The sequence below is a fragment of the Neovison vison genome, chromosome 9 (genome assembly GCF_020171115.1).
Source record: "Neovison vison isolate M4711 chromosome 9, ASM_NN_V1, whole genome shotgun sequence".
NCBI classification, from domain to species: domain Eukaryota; kingdom Metazoa; phylum Chordata; class Mammalia; order Carnivora; family Mustelidae; genus Neogale; species Neogale vison.
This window is the reverse complement of record NC_058099.1, coordinates 66,344,128-66,364,597: the sequence shown is the minus strand read 5'-3', so window position 1 is coordinate 66,364,597 and position 20,470 is coordinate 66,344,128. Positions and strand designations below refer to the sequence as shown.

At 46.3% G+C, this 20,470-nt stretch overlaps 1 protein-coding gene across 1 annotated transcript; it reads left to right on the top strand.

Moving 5' to 3' along the window:
- The first annotated feature begins 1,085 nt into the window (after positions 1-1,085).
- LOC122916747 (spermatogenesis-associated protein 31A6-like) lies at positions 1,086-15,545 on the top strand. The gene is made up of 5 exons (XM_044264152.1): positions 1,086-1,191; positions 2,205-2,302; positions 9,150-9,423; positions 9,612-9,958; positions 12,816-15,545. The coding sequence occupies exons 1-5, from the start codon at positions 1,086-1,088 to the stop codon at positions 15,543-15,545; spliced, it is 3,555 nt and encodes a 1,184-aa protein (XP_044120087.1).
- Positions 15,546-20,470: the final 4,925 nt, after the last annotated feature.

Genomic DNA, 20,470 nt, shown 5'->3' with positions numbered 1-20,470 from the left:
TGTGGCACTGTGATCCCATGCTTCCCATTTCATCAGATTGTGGAATTTTCTCATCAGAATGTTTGTGCATTGGTGTCTGTGAGAGTCCACTTGCTTTGTTAAAGATCATTTATTTATTTATTTGACAGAGGGAGAGAGAACATAAGTAGCAGAGAGACAGGTTGGACTGGGGGAAAGCGGGCTCTCTGCTGAGCAAAGATCCCAAAGCTGGGCTTGATTATGGGACCCTGAGAACATAACCTGAGCCAGAGGCAGAGGTTTAACCCGCTGAGCCATCCCGGCGCCTGAGAATCCACTTGTTAAGAGAACATCTGCTTCTGAAGATTTATCACAATGTCTAGTGTATTGACACGTGGTGATTTCACACCCCCATCCCACAGCAGACCAGCTCATAGATTATCAGCACATTGATTCCTTTATAATTCTTCGTCAGTGTTACATGGAAACATGTGACTTGCATGAGAAGTCACCACTGACACTTTTGAACACGATATGTTGTTGGGTCCCAGAGTTAGGTCTTTTCACATGGGTGAGTTTTGGAGCCAGGCTAGCATCCCAGGAGGGAGCTGGATTCTGTCACTGCACAAGGACAATCCAGGGACCAGAGCTGTGGCCTCAGGTAGTGAGAATCCACTTCACTCTGGAGACAGTCTCACAAGGAGGCTCTGGTGCTCATTCCAGGGACCAGGGACTCCAAGTACTACTTGTCCCACCCCTTGAGACCCTCCTGATCAACGAAGCTGCAGTCCTGGGTCTGCTTCTGCCTGGACATGGGGATAGAGAGTCAGAAGGTTAGTGGTCAGGATGTTCTCAACATGTCCAGCTCAGATGAGTCAGCTCCTGTAACACCAGTTACAGGGAGATGCATTTCCCATTTAGGCACTCCCATGTGTCAGGACTCCTATCAGTGTCCTGGGTATCACTGTGTGTCTGAACTTCAGAGAAAGGTCTCTTCAGCAGCTGGAGATAGCAGTGATTATTCCAATTTCTTTCTGGGTACTGAACCCTGGACTCCTGTTGCCCCAGGCCTGGTGTACCTGTGAGTCTCCCCCTGGGCAGCCCCGGACTCTGTCCTGCTGTTCGTGATGCAGCTCTTCTGCTCCCTGCGGGTGGAGGAGGACTCAGACCAGGAGCTTTCCTCCTGCAGGTTCCCCTACAGCACCTGTCACCTGAGAAGGGATGTGGACCATGGTTTCCAACCTCCCACAGGCAGCTGCCCACCCACAAGCCCTGCCCAGCCTAGCACACACAGACCACATACCTGGTGAAGGAGGCAAGGCAAGTGGGATTCCTGTATTTGTCCCTGGGTTGAAATGTCCTGGGCTAGCCTGGTGTCCTGTATAAAAAGAAGAGAGCAGGGTAGAGTGTAGTGCATCAGAAAAGGGTCAGATCCAGATAAACCCATGTGATGTCCTATCACTAGCAGTTTTCTGTGTGTTAAGTGTCAAGATTGATGCTTCCCCACCCTGATTAGTGCAGATTGTCATAAGTGGGAACAGATGATGCTTTTGTGTAAAGTTTACTTGTGTACATAAATCTGCATTATTACTGTTATTATTATTATTATTATAAACTTCTCAGGGCATAGCTTGATCATGGGAGCAAATAGGGAGGGAGGGTGAGGCCAGGCTGGGCAGCAGGATTTCTGTTCCCAACTCACTGCCATCCCCATCCTGGCTGGTCTCTAAAGAGGCCCCGTGGCTTGCACATGGGGAGGTTCAGGAGGTTCATGTTCCAGGTTAGAGCTGGAGAACCTGTGGGGACAGCGGAGGCTGTTTGGCCAGGCAGGGCCCTGGCCTGGGTCCAGGGGCTCTGCTCAACATTATTGTTTTGTCCTCTGTCTCCTGAGCAGGTGGTAGTGACAAGGATGTCATGACCATTCTACTGGGGGAAGCTAATCTTACAGGTAATCACAGGATCTGAAAAATCAGGAGACTCTGGAGCTCATTCTCATTGTCCCCAATCTTGCAGCATTCCCTGGGCTGAGCTGAGTCTCAGGGTCATGGTTGGGGTCAGGTGGGGGCTGAGCCCATGGGCAGGGCAACACAGGCAAGACCTGGGTAGAGAGCGAGGAGGAGGAGCAAGAGAGGGTCCCGGTCATGGTGGAGATCCCAGAGTTCTGTCTTCTGAGGCTACAGCTGAACCTGGCCACCACAAACTTCTGTCATGTCATCCCTGGTTCCTGTGAAAATGCTTCTTCACAGGCTGCTGGAGAGAATCTGTGCTCCTGGAAGGCTTCATGGATCTGGTGCCTGTGGAGCTGTCCCCACCTCTCACCTCTCAGCTCCATAGCAGAACTCATGTCTGTCTGTATGGAAAATTCTTTTTTAATTTAATATTTTTATTTTAATTTAAAATCAATTAATTAACATAGAGTGTATTATTAGTTTCAGGAATACAGTTCAGTGATTCATCAGTTGAGTATAACACCCAGGGCTTATTATATCATGTGCCCTCTTTAATATCCATCAACCCCTTACGCATCCCACAGCCTCTTCCTCCAGCAACCCTCAATTTGTGTCTTACGGTGAAGTGTCTCTTTATGGTTTGTCTCCCTCTCTGGTTTCTTCTTGCTTTATTTTCCCCTCCCTTCCCCTAAATGTAGGGGAAAGGAGGGAGGAGTGAAGACTATTTCCCTATCAGTTCCTCATGAGATGTGCTCTGTGAATATTTCTTTTTTGTTTGTGTATGTAAAATACATGCAATATAAATAATTTCATTCTAACTATTTTTAAGTATTCATTCTCTGTCTCTTCCCTGTGAATGGTTCATGTTCTACATTGTGGAGCAGTATTGGTGGTAACTTGTCTTGAACTTACCCCTGGATTTTCATGTGGTTTCATTTACAGTAGTTTTCTAAAATGGGACATAGAGTCGGGTATTACTCTGAAACTCAGTTTGACAATCTGTCTTTTCTTTTGCATTTAGACCTTTTCCAGGGTGTAATTAGCACTGACATTCCACATAACATCCTTGTATATAGTGTTTCTTTGTCCATGTTCTCCTGGTTTCCTTTCTCCTTTTCTTCCCTTTTTAAGTTACTGGTGCATTTTTAGGATTCCATTTTATATCCTACTTTTTTGGTTATTAGCTCTACCTGAGTCTGTCATATTCTCATGAGTTGTAATAGTCCACATTCAGCTGTGTTCCCCCATGTCACACAGACTGTGAGATACTTACAGCAAACTTCTCCCTCTCCTTCTCACTATGTTTTGCTGTAATTCATAAATACTGCTTTTAACTCTATTATAAATCCCAACATAGATAGGTATTTGAGTTTCTTCAGACAATGGATTATCTTCAAAAAAGATTTAGATACTAAAAAAGTCTTAATATTTTCCTAGTAGTTAGCATTTGTAATTTTTTCATCTGTCTTGTAGAATCTGATTCTTTCTGGAATCACTCCTTCCTGCTTGATGGGTGCCCAGTACTATTGCTTTTGTATCAGGTTGGCTGATGATCAATCCTGTCACCTTTTGTATGTATGTCAGAAAATGTTTTATTTAGCCTGCATTTTTGAAAAATATCCTCCCTTGGTAAATAGTTAATTCTTTTTTTCTTTTCCCCGTGTTTTAAAAATTTGCTGTCTTTCCATGCCTTTCTGTTAATGAGAAATTTGCTAGAAATTTTCTCTGTCTTTCCCTAAAAACTGTGTGTCTTTTCCTTCTGGCTACTTTTGAGACTGTCTCTTACCCTGCCTATTGGACACTGATGGGTGTTGGGGACTTTATTTTTGTTTTTGTTTTTGATATATATATGTTTTTAACTATGTCTTGTAGTTGAGGTGTGTCAAACTTTTGGGATCTGGGAGTTTGAGTTACAGGTATAGTTATGGGTGAGGGTTAATAGGTGATCAGGATGGGGGCTTTGTCTGGCCTCTGCTGGTACCCATAAGCATATTTACTTCCAGTATTATTTCCCCACAGATTATCCTGGCCATCTGTCCCAGGGCCACCCACACATACAGGGGCTGAGTCACCTCATAGGAGGCCACAGCTACAAGAGAGGAAAGAAGACATTGGCTGGAAAATCAAGGGCTTATTCCAAGAGACTGCAGGCCTGGCCAGAGCTCCAGGGATTTTCTATATTCTCAGGGGTACCCCTCTCATCAGTCTCAGTCCCAGAGTATTGTGGGTCTGACTGGTGGATGGAGCTTTTGAAAAAACTGGAAAAAAAAACCCTATCCCTATGGTCAACTAATCTCTGACAAAACAAGAAATATATACAGTGGAAAAAAGACAATCTTTTCAATAAATGGTGCTGGAAAGATTGGAGAGCTATGTGTAGAAGAATGAAACTCGACCATTATCTTATACCATACACAACGATAAACTCGAAGTGGATAAAAGACCTCAATGCAAGGCAGGAATCCATCAGAATCCTAGAGGAGAACATAGGCAGTAACCTCTTCGACATCAGTTACAGCAACTTTGTTCATGATATGTCTCCAAAGGCAAAGGAAACAAAAGTGAAAATAAACTTTTGGGACTTCATCAAGATCAAAAGCTTTTGCACAGCAAAGGAAACAGTCAACAAAACAAAGAGGCAACCCATGGAATGGGAGAAGATATTCGCAACTGACAATGTAGAAAAAGGGCCGATATCCAGGATCTATAAAGAACTCCTCAAACTCAACACACACAAAACAGATAATCATATCAACAAAATGGGTGGAAGACATAACAGACACTTCTCCAATGAAGACAAACAAATAGCTAACAGATACATCATCACTAGCCATCAGGGAGATTCAAATCAAAACCACATTGAGACACCACCTTACACCAGTTAGAATGGCCCAAATTAGCAAGACAGGAAACAACGTGTGTTGGAGAGGATGTGGAGAAAGGGGAACCCTGTTACACTGTTGGTGGGAATGCAAGTTGGTGCAGCCATTTTGGAGAACAGTGTGGAGACTGCTCAAGAAATTAAAAATAGAACTTCCCTATGACCCTGCAATTGCACTACTGGGTATTTACCACAAAGATACAGATGTAGTGAAAAGAAGGGACATCTGTACCCCAATGTTTATAGCAACAATGGCCACAGTCGCCAAACTGTGGTAAGAACCAAGATGCCCTTCAACAGATGAATGGATAAAGAGGATGTGGTCCGTATACACTATGGAGTATTATGCCTCCATCTGAAAGATGAACACCCAACTTTTGTATCAACATGGGTGGGACTGGAAGAGATTATGCTGAGTGAAATAAGTCAAGCAGAGAGAGTCAATTACCATATGGTTTTGCTTATTTGTGGGGCATAAGGAATAGCACAGAGGGCATGGGGAGATGGAGAGGAGAAGGCACTTGGGGGAAATTTGAGGGAGAGAGGAACCATGAGAAACTGTGGACTCCAAGGAACTAAATGAATTTATGGGGGGGTGCAAAGTTGGGTGATCCTGGGGGTGTGTATTGTGGAGGGCACGTATTGCATGGAGCACCAGGTGTGGTGCATACACAATGAATTCTGGAATACTGAAAAGAAATTCGAAATATAAATAATAAAAAAAAACCCTATCCCTGAGCAGGGCCATTCCATCAGGGCTCACACAAAACCATGAGCATCATGGGATGTTTCTTCCACCCAGCTTTTCGTCCTGCAGCTGGTCCAGGAGCATCCTCCCCCCAGGCAGCCCCTGAAAGGCTTAGATAAAGGGTCTGGCTTGTCCCAAGGATCTGGAGCCAGTGTGGCTGTGCAGTGAGCAAGGACCCGGAGGAGAAGATGGGTCCAGAACATGGTGGAGTTACCCCTATTCTTCTCCCAAGGTATGAGGCTGGACAAGTGTCCTCTCAGGATCCTCTTATTCTCTTTCTGGAGACTTCTACTGGTTGTGCAAACTGGAGGGTCTCAGAGGCTTCTGCTGAAGAGTTTTGTGGGTTCTCACAAAGACCTCAGATGCACAGGTCACAGAAAGGGCAGGGGTGGTTCTTGTCGACTCCACTCAGAGTCGACTCCACAGGGGATTCTGTTTCACACTTGATCCTATAGTCTGGGGCTGACATCCCCACTCCAGTTTGTGTTCTGATGTCCCTGTGGGCTGGTTTAGCCACAGAGAGCTCAGCAGTGACTTCTGTCTTTAATTTCTGAAGCTTTCCTTTTGTTGATTAATTTGGCTCACACAGGTGCAGGATTTACCCCAGATGACAGCTTGTGAGCCACAGAGAATAAATAAAGTTCATCCTCTATCAAGAGATACCGCCTTACACCAGTTAGAATGGCCAAAATTAGCAAGACAGGAAACTACATGTGTTGGAGAGGAAGTGGAGAAAGGGGAATCCTCTTACACTGTTGGTGAGAATGCAAGTCAGTGCAGCCACTTTGGAGAACTGTGTGGAGATTCCTCAAGAAATTAAAAATAGAGCTTCCCTATGACCCTGCAATTGCACTACTGGGTATTTACCACAAAGATACAGATGTAGTGAAAAGAAGGACCATCTGTACCCCAATGTTTATAGCAACAATGGCCACGGTCGCCAAACTGTGTAAAGAACCAAGATGTCCTTCAACAGACGAATGGATAAAGAGGATGTGGTCCGTATACACTATGGAGTATTATGCCTCCATCAGAAAGGATGAATACCCAACTTTTGTATCAACATGGGTGGGACTGGAGGAGATTACACTGAGTGAAATAAATCAAGCAGAGAGAGTCAATTACCATATGGTTTCACTTATTTGTGGAGCATAACAAATAACATGGAGGACATAGGGAGATGGAGAGGAGAAGGGAGTTGAAGGAAATTGGAAGGGGAAGTGAGCCATGAGAGACTATGGACTCTGAAAAAATCCGAGGGTTTTGACAGGGTGGGGGGGTGGGAGGTTGGGGGAGCCAGGTGGTGGGTATTAAGGAGGGCATGTATTGCATGGAGCACTGTGTGTAGTGCAAAAACAATGAATTCTGTTACGCTGAAAATAAATTTTAAAAATTTAAAAAAGAGAGAGAACATGGACTTCTCATAGGTAGGATGGTGCTGTAAATATCTTCTGTAGGCTGTGAGTTTTGGGGCAGGCCAAGGTGCTATGCCTCACTATCTCCATTTGCTGACAGGGGCAGGAACAGATAAGTTGTGAAAAGAAATGATTGCCATATAAGAGAAGATAAGGGCTATAAAGTTCAATAACTCTTCAAGGTAATATATATCACATTTAAGTTATCTTCAGTTTTTTGTGGGAAATATATAATTAACATAACATTTTGTAAGATAAGTTAAAAAATGTTTACCAAGAAAATTGCTGTGTTGCAAATACTAGGAAAGAGAAGAACAGAATTTTCCAGTCCCCTGTCCCTTTCTTAAGGGAGGTAAATGGAGGGACAGGTGAGGGGCAGGGGGGAGGAACTTCCCGGAAGGAGGAATAGTGTGTCTGGAAGGACAGGGGTCTCTTAGCACAGGGGAGGGAGGAAATGTGTGATCACAGGGAAAACTGATGTTTGTGGACAGTGACAGCATTTTGTTTCATGAGGGCAGGCTAGGTCTTCGTTTGGTGGGAGGCATGTTGGCTGGGCCTATATTATAGAAATAGGCAATGTCTCCATGAGGAAGATCACACACACATACCCTGAAGAATTTGTAGTTGAGACTGCAGTGTATGCTAATGACCAATGACAAACAACCTGAGGGTCTCAGGTCCTGGTTACTAAACCTGTCCTCATGTGGCAGAAGACCTTATGCCCAGGTTCTCCCCATCTTCAGGGGGATTTGCCAGGGGATCTCCACTTCCCTCTGATGGCCACTCCATCCTGGCTTCTGGAAGTGCAGTAGTGTCCCTGGCACAGGTGTGGACTCACAACCTACAGCTTAGGTCCTGATTTCTGATCCATGGACTTGGCCCAGTGAGAAGAGGCTCTTCAAAGCATGGCTCCTGCCTGCCTCATGTTCTGGCATGAGAGGCCCAGATTCACTATGAAAACAAGAGCAGGCCCATGTGAAGGAGGAAAGCACAGGTTTTCCTGAGGCATCGCTGCCCCTATATCTGGGGTGTGGGGTTTCATGCAGGTGGTACTACAGCTTAGCACTGGGGACCAGCAGACTCAGGGGATGGCTCGTATTGGAGTAAACAGTGCATGCAGGTCTGATGTGGGGTTGGGGGAGAGGGTGACCAGAAACGAATTCCCCAAAGACAGACAGGGTAGGATCCACACAGCAGACATTTATTCAGACCCTCAATGATCTGGCACACATTCATTCCATCCTGGGAATACTGCATGGACAAGACACAGTCCCTACTGAAGAGGGAACTCTGGAGCTTCTCGGCATAGGGAAAGTGACAAGAAGTGAGATGTGTGTAGGAAGAGCCTAGTGGTTGCTACTGCGTAGGGGTAGAGGGGGAGTTAGAGGATCTGGAAGAGCAGGACAAAGCTGAGGGACATGGGATTCAATCCAGTTCCAGGCCAGTGTGGAGTTTTTGCCTCAGGTGAGCATTCAGCACAGAGGGTGCGGGGCTGCGGAAAAGCCTCGGAGCGAGAGAAACTTTCCTGCTCCTACTGAGGCCAGCCCCAGCCTTGGGTGCCCCAGCAGTCCAAACAATCCAAGGCGGATGCCTGGTCACAACCCCTCCCTCAACTCTGCTCTGGGAAAGCTCCTGATCCTGGTTTGGACAAAGTGCTCATGAGAATTGGCCAGAAAACACCCGGCCAACTCACTTCCAGCAGTGCACCTCTGCAGAGCCACCCCCTGGGGCCTGGCCAGGGATCACAACTGGTCGCATCTGGACCCCGCCAGAAAGCCCTCCAGGATGCAGGCACAGGCGAGGTCGATGCCTCCTGCTCCTCAGCCTCTGGGAGTCCCCTCCCTGGCGCTGGCTGATGGGGCCCAGCATGCCCCAAGGCCTGGGCACAAACCGTCGCCTGCTTTCTCAGCCTTCCATGTCCAGGGTCCTGTCCTACGGGGCCTTCAATGGGTGAACCCTCAATCCTGCACCAAGACTCCCCTATTGCCCCGGGACAAACGGTGCTTTGCGGGGCTGGGGAAAAGCCTCAGAGTGATCTCTCATGCCCCCACTGAGGCCAGCCCCAGCCTTGGGCACCCCAGCGATCCAAACAATCGTAGGCGGACGTAGGGCCACAACCCCTCCCTCAACTCTGCTCTGGGAAAGCTCCCCTGTGCCAGGGCCCCTGGGTGGGCCGCATAATCGCTTTGATTTCCCAGGTGGCCGTGACTTGCCCTGAGCCAGAAAGGGCCCTTGGCCATGGGGGACAGGGTGGCCTGCAGGGCTGCCCAACTCTGGCCAATTCTCAGGAGCGGGCCAATTCTCCAAACCTGGAACAGTTTGGGCAGAACGCTCCTGAGAATTGGCTGGAAAATGCCCGGCAAACTCGCTTTGGTCACCGCACGTCTGCAGGGCCACCCCATTGGCCTGGCTCGGGATCCCGAGTCGTCGCATCTGAACCCCGCCAGAAAGCCCTCCGGGAGTCTGGCACAGGTGAGGCCGATGCCTCCTGCTCCTCAGCCTCTGGGGGTCCCCTCCCTGGCACTGGCCGATGGGGCCAGGACAGCCCCAAGACCCAGGCTCCAACCCTCGCCTGCTTCCTCAGCCTTCTGTTTCCCGTGTCCTGTCCCTCAGGGCCGCCAACTGGGGAACCCTGTGTCCCGCGCCATGAGTCCCCCCAGAACCGTGGCGCAAGAGTGCCTTTCAGAGATACATTCATGCGGCCACTGAGGCCAGCCCCATCCTTGGGCACCCCAGCCACCTGAAAAGTCGGGAGCAGACACCCGGTCACAACCCTTCCCTCAACTCTGCTCTGGGAAACTCCCCTATGCCAGGGCCCTGGGGTGGGCTGCGCCATCTTGGCGCATTTTTCAGACAGCTGCGACATGCCCCAAGTGAGAAAGGGCCCTTGGCCATGGGGGCCAGAAGGGCCAGAGTGGCCAGGTCAGAAGGGGCGCCCAATGTCCGCCTATTCACAGGAATAGGAATATTCAAGCCTGCTGAGTCCTGCCCTAAACTCAGCCCTTGGGTAAGCCTGTATCTGAGCTGTCAGATCTGACATGCCTTGTCCCTATGACACAACCCTAAACCTAAGCCTAACACTAACCTCATATAACCCTAGCCCAGGTTGTGTGTTCCGGCATCTGATGGGGGAAAACTGAGTGCAGCCCCATCATTGCAGCTGATCCCAGGTGGAAACCATCCCATTTAGAAATGTGCTGAATGGGCAGAGTGGGAAAACCTGCATGCCTCCCTGAGGCCAACCCACTTCCGGCGCATCCAGGGACAAGGAACCAGGTGTCTCATGGCCATGCAGACACACGCTGTCAATTCAGGCATCAGAATGGGTCACCACAGCGCCAGCAGATGAGGGCTGCCATGCTCCTATGACCTAACCCTAACTCTAGGTTGGGTATTCAGACTTCCGTCCCCAGAAGCCAGGTTCCCTAGCCCTCGAGACAGGGGACCCTGAATTCAAAATGCAGGACTCTGGTTGCCACCCATGAGGAAACTGGACCACGTGGCCCTGTGCAGAACCCTCTAGATGGGAGAAACCTCCATGCCCCTTAAAGCCATCCACACCTTCCGGAGGACCTTCCAAGGATCCCCACACCACAATCCCACAGCCTGACAGGGCGCCAGAGCAAAGCCCTCAACTCAGCCCTCTGGAGAGCCTGAGTCCGCACTGGAACATCAGGCCTGCCATTCTCCCAGGACCCAAACCTAACCCTAGGTTGGGTGTTCTATCCCTGGACCCCAGAGACCTGACACCCAATTCCTCCCATGGGTTGGAGTATCAGAGTCTGGTGACAGGACTCAGTCTCTCAGCCAGAAGGAGACCATTTCAGTTGGTGCTATATAACACCCTCAGAACTGAAAAATGCCCACAATGTCCCCTGAGGCCATTCCCACCATCTTGAACCCTCCAGCCCAAAAACCCAGGGCCTGGGGTGCCTACTGAGTCCTGCCCTCAACTCAACCCTTGGGTGAGCCCATATATGTGTTAGCAGATCTGAATGACTAGTCCCTAAGACATAACCCTAACCTTAACCCTAACCCTAGCCCCAAACCATAAACCTAATCCTAACGCTAACGCTAACGTGAACCCTAACACTAATCCTAACACCCTCAGAGCATTAGAAACCAGCATGCTCCCCTGAGCCCATTCCGGCCTTCTTTGCCCCTCCAGGCCAAAAACCCAGCCCCTGAGGGAACTTCCTGAGTCCCACCCTCAACTAAGCCCTTGGGTGAGCAGATATCTGTGCTGGCAGATCCGACATGCCTTGTCCCTAAGACATAACCTGGACCCTAAGCTTAACACTCACCCTAATACTAACCCTAGACCAGGCTGTGTGTATAGGTGTCCGTCCTCCGATGACTGGTCCCTAAACCCCCCAGATCGGGGGACGCCTGTGTGGCACACCATAATTGCACCTGGTCCCAGGAGGAAACGCTACCATTTAGCAATGTGCTGAACATGCTGAGAGGGAGAAACCTGCATGCCTCCCTGAGGCCACCCCAGTTCCAGCACCCTCAAGGACCAGAAACCAGGAGTCTCACTGTCCTGCAGACACGTGCCCTCAACTCAGGCATCAGGATGGGTCCCCACAGTGCTGGCAGATCGGGGCTGCTATGCTCCTACAACCTAAACCTAACTCTAGGTTGCATGTTCAGGCTTCTGTCCCCAGGGGCCTTGCTCCCTAGCCCTCCAGACTAGGCATCCCGTATTCACAATGCAGGACTCTGGCTGTCCATCCACGAGGAAACTGGACCACATGGCTCTGTGCAGAACACTCCTGGATGGAGAACCCCTCCATGCCCCTTAAAGCCAGTCACACCTTCCGAGGATCCTCACACCACAAACCTGGAGCCTGATGGGCTGCAAGAGCAATGCCCTCAACTCAGCCCTCCGGAGAGCCTGAGTCCGCACTGGCACATCAGGCCTGCCATTCTCCCAGGACCAAACCGTAACCCTAGGTTGGGTGTTCAGGCTCTGGAACCCAGAGGCCTGACACCCAATTCCTCCTATGGAAGGGAGCATCAGACTGATGGTAGGGACTCAGCCTCTCAGCCCAGAATCAGACCATTTCATTTGGTGCTATCTAACACCCTTAGATCTGTAGAAATCGGCAGGTTCCCCTGAGGCCATTCCCGCCATCATTGCCCCTCAGGCCAAAAGCCAAGGTTGTGAGGAGCTTCCTGAGTCCCCCCCCTCAACTAAGCCTTTGGGTGAGCCCATATCTCTTGCCGTATCTGAATGACTTGTCCCTAAGATATAACCCTAAAAATAACCCCTAACCCTAATCCTTGGGTGAGCCCATATCTGTTGCCAGATCTGAATGACTTGTCCCTTAAGTCATAACCCTAACCCTAACCCCCTAACCCCCTAACCCTAACCCTAACCCTAGGTTGGGTGTTCAGGATTCCATCCCCAGAGACTGGCTCCCTAACCCTCCAGATTGGGGACCCATATTCACAATACAGGATGCTGGCTGCCACCCATGAGGAAACTGGACCACATGGCCCTGTGCAGAACCCTCATGGTGGGAGAAAACTCCATGCCCCCGAAAGCCACCCACACATTCCGAGGACCCCCACACCACAATCCCGGAATCCGACGGGCTGCCAGATCAATGCCCTCAAATCAGACCTCCACAGAGCCTGAGTCTGCACTGGCACACCAGGCCTGACATTCTCCCAGGACCAAACCATAACCCTAGGTTGGGTGTTCAGGCTCTGGATCCAAAGGTGTGACACCCAATTCCTCCCATGGATGGGAGCATCAGACTGACGGCAGGACTCAGCCTCTCAGCCAGAAGGAGACCATTTTTTTATGGTGCTGTACAACACCCTCAGAGCTGTAGAAACCGGCAAGCTTCCCTCAGGCCATTCATGCCCCCCAATTCCAACACGCACCTCTCACTCAGATCCTGACCCAGGATCATCTCCAGTCCTCTCTTCCAATCCTATCATCATCTTCCTCACCTCATATTAGAGCTTGTCAAATATCTTGCCCTATAGCCCAGGATAAGTCACAATTTCTCATCCCAACTGAGATTCAACACCCAGAATGGCCTTTGTTGCAGGAGCAACTAGAAAGTGGGGCTTTATCCTCTGTAATCAAAGGATCTCAAGAGGTCTTTAGTGTCTTCACTTCCAACCTTCCTGAAGACAGCTGGGTGGTCTCCATCCTTCCTGAGAATTTTCCAATCAGTCCTGAGCTCCGTAAGCAACTGGAGCAACACCTACAAAAGTGGCTTGTTCAACACCGTTGGGAGTTGCCCCGTAAGATCCAAGAGTCTCTGGAACTAAGACAATATCAGGGTGAATTACCAGGGACATGTCAGGCAAAGGGTAAGCATGGACCCTCACGGCCCTCTGCATTTGCAGGTAAAAGCAGCAAGGATACACAGAAAGTGGGTTTCCAACTAAGCCAGGGCATGGGCAAGGGCCTGGGGTATATTTTGGGGAAGGTCCCAAAAGATATTTCTAGGGCCTCAGAGAACTCGCTAATAAGGTTTCAGGGAGTGGGCTCTGAGGAGTCAGAAAGTGACTTGGGGCTGTCACAGAGTGACTCAGGAAGTGATTTACTAAGAAACTTAGATAAGAATCTAGAAAACCTCTTGACACACAATTTGAGCAGGAAGTTGGGGCAGATCAGTGAACGTATGCCTATGAGTGTGCGCCAAACCGGTCTGGCTGTCAACCACGCTTTTCCCAAGTCCAACACTGACATGGAAATCAGAAATCTAGGAATCTTGAAGGGTTGGAGACCATATGTGAACACCTCTCACAGGGTTTCCTTCCTCCATCCAGATATTCAAGGAGTGCTGGAAGCACATATTATAAGGTTTTGGGTGAGGCACAGGTGGAGTCTACCCCTCAAGGTCCTCAAACCCATAAATCTCTTTAAGTTGAAAAAGGTTCAACCCTTACCCATTCTACAGTTTGCTTCTGCCCCAGAAGCCACCTGTGTGTCTGGGGCCCCCTCAATGGTCAAGTTTGCTGAATTCCTGGGAAAACCTTCTCAGTCATGTCTGGGAAAGAAGGCAATAATAGAAGAATCAGTTTCTACCCTGGAAAGGCCTTTCCTTGCTCCTTCACCTATGTATGGGGAAATCCAGAGGGCGCTGGGAAGGGCCCCATCTGGTGACAACAAGGGCTCCTTAAAAACCTTTCTGATTGGACAGGAGGACAGGCCACCTTCTCAGTCCCTCACACTCAACTTCATGGGCAAGACTCAGCAGAGCAGTTCTGAGGAATGCATTGAGAGGAACAGCCTAGAGTTGAGTCCCAGTTCAACAATGGCCAGGAATGAGCCAAGAGAGGAGATTATGGATTGGGCCTCACAAGACCCCTGCCATAGGGTAGCAATGCTGGAGATGAGCTTAGGATCGCAATGTTTTAGTGCTGAAAAGGACAGGGAGGCAGTGGAACCAATGTGCTTGGGAAACAATGGGTTCACAAAATCCCAAACCATAAATGTGCATATGGGGAATTTAGATACCAGTAAAAAACTTTCTAGAATGTCTGTTTTCCAAGATCCTGGAGAGACATGCCTTAATGAAGAGATTAGTGAATTTAAGTCCAAAATGAATACAAAGTCAGAGAACCAGCTTCAAGACTATTCTACAAACATGCTTCTTGATGCAGACAACTTGGCTTCTCAGGTGCCACAGTGTCATCCCCAGAGAGTATCTACTGGAGACCCGGTACCTTCCCAGATGCTATATGGCTTCATAACAGACCAAAGGAGCTGCCTAAGGCAGCAAGAGCCCATGATCCCTAAACTTCAGGACTCATGGAAGAGCCAGAGCAAGATGACTGTCCCTACTAATAAAAGAGAGGACTATAGGAGGCTCAATTCAGGAAATGAAGAACAATTTGAGGAATTGAGGACCTCTCAAGGCGAGTGTATGTGTCATCCTGCCCCAGTCAGGGGAATAACAGATTCTGTTAGGAGCAGATACATCCAGGTTCCACCAGAGAAGAAACAGGGTCCTCCTGAAAGCCTCTTCAGAAAAAGGGTGAGGCGCTTTTTTCAATGGATTTTCCCCAGTGAGAAAGTCAAAGGTCAGAATGCTCTGCAAAAATGTAATCCGATAATAGCCCCTGCCCAGAGCCAAGGACCAGTCAAAAGCAGATCAATTATGGCCAGTGAGACTCCTGAGGCTCAAGCACTCATGACAACTGTTGGACAGATTCTAGAGGAGAAAATGGTAATTCATCATGGACTTCATGCCACAAAGTTAAACGAACACAAACAGGAACTCCAAGCCCCAGTATGTGGATATGTCTGCTACCACAGACTTCCCTTCTACCCAGAGCAACGGAGAATAATGAGTTATACAGCTCATGGTCACCAAGCTACCTCCAAGGACCCAAGTAGCTCTATCAGGGAAAGGCAGGCCAGACACCAACAGTCCTTGAAAAGTGTAAGATTCAAGGATGAGCAGCTGGGCCTGAAGCACTTCCCATCCCCGCCTCCCAAGAAGACTTTGTCTCCAGTCAGTCCCTGCCAGTATGGGCCAAGGATGCCAGGTGTGCCAGGCCACCATCAACACTGCCCACGGCACTGTCTTCTTCAGGGGGGGATCTTGTCTAGTCAACCATAAAATGCTTCTTTAGTCTTTCCTGGTAGGAAAATATCTCAAAGATAAAAAAGTCCATGTGGAGAAAACTTTTTCTCTCTAGCACACCCAAATACTTAATATTCCCCAATATATATGTTTTTCCCCACAGAAGAGGGTGATATGGTTGCTTTTGTTTGTGCTGTGCTTGGTATATGCTTTGGGTTCTAGAAGGGAGGGACATTGAGGGTGTTTGGCTGTGGGCATTGTAGGCTTGCTCCTTATCTTGAATCTTTTCATTTTTTTTTGTGATACTGTCATTATACAAACAAAAACTACTCTAAAAAGATGAGAAATACCTATGAAGAACTTTTCCCAAGATCTGGTTCAACTTGTCTTTCTCCTCTTCCACTCTACCCGGAACTTTATAAAGTTCTACTACTTGAATTTTATAAAACGGTAGGGGGTAAGTTTACAGAGGCATCACGGGGCTGGATATTCCCACTCAGGCTCCAGGAAATGTCAGAATCAAGTAGATAGAAGTTTGGGAGAGGGGCTGGGCCTAAAGTTCAGAAGCAGAAGAAATCTTGTCCTTGGATCTCTTGGTGAAGAATAGATGATACTTGCCCTTGAGAATCCCTGCTTTGATAAAGAGCTGGGGTTGAGATATAGACCCTATGGAACCCTCTTAGCTTAGGTTTAACGAAATGTACAGTGTCACTGTCTTCCACTTCTGCCTTCCCTGCATTTCCAGTGATGACAGTGGTACTTCCAGCTCCACGTGTATGTAAGTGAGGAAGAGCAGGGAAGTTGCTGAGAGTTGTGTTCACCTCCACCTAAATGAATATTCAAGGGTCACATACTTTCCTTCTATGTTAATCCCAGAGAAGGAGTTCTGAACAGGAGTGTACCTGGTGTAGTAACTATCTGATGGTTAAACACATGAACTTAGAATGGGATGTAGGAGACAAATTGAAGAGGTTGGATCCAAAGAAGAAGGCAAAGTGGCACATGGTTCCCATAAATGTGCAGTGAATGAAAAGCCCCCTGATATCCCATCTAAAGGCCTGGAGTAAAGGAAAGGTTAAGGGCCTGGTAGATCATCATACCCCATCAAGGTCTCCTCTGCACAGCTCTAAGATCACAGACCTAGGGAAGCCACATTTATGTCCAAAACAGATGGCCCAACTTATAGAAGTAAAGCAAATCAGGGAAGATTAATCTCAAATAATATATTTAATAAGCTTACACCTCATCACCTCTTGAATTCTAGAAGGGATGACAATAATAGGTGGAAAATCTAAGACTCAGGAAACTTGGGCTGTGACTCCCAGTCTATTGAATTTTACTTAAACACATGACCCAAGGACTGCTCCTCAAGGAATGGTGGGGACTTAAAAGGCCCAGAAACTGGCCTGAAATCATGTCTGGCTCCAAGTTCTTGCTCACACTAGAGCCCAGAACATGAAGACATTACACAGGATTTATCAAAGCGGGTTGGAGAGAGCATGGAAGTGACCTGTTCAAAATGGGAAGTGCAGCCCAGGAGTAGTATACTGTTCTCTCCACTTCTGGCCTCTATCCAGATGAGAAAGAATGTTGCTAAGCAATTTCTCTAGAGTTATTCTGTGCTTTGTGCCACACATGGTACATGGTGCACAGCTGCAGAGGGCATCATTCCCAGCGTAGAGAGTCTTGTTCCAGGAGACACTCCTGATCCAGAAGACAGAAGAATGGGCCTTATCCCCCATGCCTATCAGGATGCCCAACATTTGGGACTGGGACCTGGGGAGGAGGAGCAGATTGGGTATAGGCCTGATTTTGTCACTGGTTTCTCCCTAGAACTGGGTCTTGCTTTTGGGCTCCAATTACTGAGGCAGCCCCCAGAGTGGGTTCACCAATGAAAATGGAGATAAGGCCTGTGGGAAGGGATTGGAACCCAAGACAGAGTACATTTAGGCCCTCGGGAACTCAGGAGAGGGTGGCACAGAGTGGGGACCTTGAGCCTGGCTGCTGCTAGGTCCTCTAGGAGCATTGAGATGTGGGTTCTGGGACTGGGATACAAGCTAGAGGTGGACCACACATCCCCTGTTGGAAAAAGTATCACAGACAAGGATGCTGTTGGAACAACAAAAAAATAAACAAGTGCCTTTAGCCTTCTGCTGTTCAGATTTCCATAAGGTTCAGTAAAGGCAGAAATGGAGACACACACAGAGATCCTTCACACAGAGACAACATACAGAGATACCTCCCACTAGAGATGACACATAGACCTTACAGAGACAGCTCTCAACAGACCTCTCACACAGACACCATCCACAGTGCCTCCCTACCATGTTGCCCCACAGAGACCTCACACTGAGACCTCACATAGAGACCTCATGTTGCCCCACAGATCCTCAGACAGAAACCTAGCACAGATTTCAGAGATTTTCCAGAGACCTGACAGCAAATATCTCAGAAATTTCCCAAAGGTACTTTCTATACAAACCTTATATGGAAACCAACACTCAGAGACCTCATGCAGCCTGAGAGAGACCTCATAAAAACCTCACAGAAAGACTTCATCTACAGACAGTACACAGAGATCTTCCACTGACACATTGAGACCTTATACAGATACCCCATAAAGACTGACACAAAGACCTCACAGAGACCTTACATCCATCCCAAGCAGACACCCATTGACAAGTCCTCCTTGGTGAATATGAAACCATTTAGCAAACTTGGCAACACAAGAGGGATTGTCAGTTGTGCCCCCTTGAGAGAGTCAATCAGACATTGTCAGCATTGTACTAAATGGGGTTCTATACTTGGGGAATTTTCTGAATGAAAAATTACCCATTCTACATGTTGATTTGCAAAATTAATTTCTACAGTTTTTCATTAACTTGAGAATTACAAATTTTAAACACAACTGAAACAGTCTCCAATGAGAGAAAATATCTTATTTGTCCAGTTTTAGTTATTATCCAGCTAAATGGTGTCACTGTCATTTTTAAAAAAATTATTTTGGGGACAAGGCCTGAAGGAGAAATGGTTTACTTATTTACTTTGGAAACATAATAAAGACCTGCAATGAACTGACCGTAGAAATGAAATAAACCAGAAAAGAGGCATCTGGACACACACTTGCCTTCCAGAAGCCTGTGTAACCAGCACAGTATTTTGCACTTAACAGTTTGTGGAGTTTTATTTTTTAACAAGCTAACAATTGTGAAGATTTTTCACAAATATGTTAAATTCCTGGTAATAGTCCTATTACATCATCTGGCAAAATTTATTTCTGATAAAATTATTTTATTCCTTCAAATGTAGTAAATAATATTATTATACATGTCTTTAGGATATGACACAGTCCTAATGTTTAGTTAACATAGTTAAAAGGACAGGCTCTTAAAAGGATTTATTTTTAATTCTATGAAATGTACATTTTCTAAGATAGGCAGTTAATATCTACTTTATATTATTAGAGCTAGAAAAGAACACATTGCTTAAAGGAATTTGAAATATTATAAAATATATGTATTTTTGATATATGCAGATGGCCTAATAAAATTACTGAGAAAGGGCTATATTAATATCTGAATTGATTTAGTCATTTAATCAATATTTGTATTATAACAAATAATGAAAATTGTCACTTATTATATATCCAGTGCTTTCCAAAGGGTACATTGCAGTAAGGCTACCTATTTCTCACGGCTCATACCCAACCTATTGTCCTTGTCTTGATAAAGTTTCAGTGACCGCTGTCAAACATGTATTACTGGTTAAGTTTCTCAGATTTCACATTGGGATGATGACATCATAGTTTTTTCTCTAAGAGGAGCAGGGCTGACTTTATTTCACCAAGAAATCACTTTTTCTTTAAAATTAAAGTTTATAATTATGAATTTTTCAACTTTATTCCTTTATGATATCATTGAATCATAAAATGATGGAATATGATCATGGATGTCATCTAATATTCTACCAGATAATTTTTATAGTGCAAATTATGAAGACAAATTTATTGATCAGAACAAAATGGGTTCAATTAGGAAAAGTTTATGCAGGAAAATATATTTTTCAAATTGACTTTTAATAGTGTTAAAACAAATGATTATTCTTTAGTCTTTTAAATTAATGTTGCTCAGGGTGTTCAGAATGTCTGGCAACATAGGAAATGTCCATAATAAGTAGTTTATTACTATAACATGTTGAATGCATTGTTCCTCACTAGTAATTCACAGTTCAATAAGCTGTGCTAAATGACAATGAAAATATGCATTAAGGAAACATTTGTATTAATCACTACACATTCATCTGTCATATGTTGCTTTAGATTTGTGTAATTTTCATGGAGTAAACTTAAACATTTTCCTAAGTATAAAAAATCAAGGGGGATCAATCTACTTACAATATATTAGTTTTTCCAAACTCTATGGCCATCTTTTATTTTTTAGTAAGATTTACCTATCTTAAAATTTTTTAAAAAGTTTTACCACTTAAATATTTCCAGAAGAAATGGATATCAAAAATTAGAGAAAATGAAAATAGATTCCTTTAGCATTCAAAAGTTTTACATCAAAACACTTTGCTGAAAATGAAGTGATTCTTAATCTACAGATGAAATATTTTTACATCATACTTAAGATATGTTATAAATTTGGATTTAGCGAGATTGAAGCAGAGATCAAAAACCTCCTAAATTTGGATTTAAAATTAATTTTTATTTAAAACTGGCCTCATGCTGATTTTAATGAATTAAGCACTTTAGGACACAATGTGCAGGAGCAGCAATTACATGATGACTTCTTAATACTTCAAGGAAAAAAGATCTCTTCCAAAGTAATCGTTCTACAATGTTAACCCCTAACAGGGATTCCTCTTCATAGATTGTATTTTTAGCTTCATACATTTTATAATGAACTATCAAAGAGATGACATTTCTGGAAGTGTTCCCAAATGTATACAGCTGGTATGTT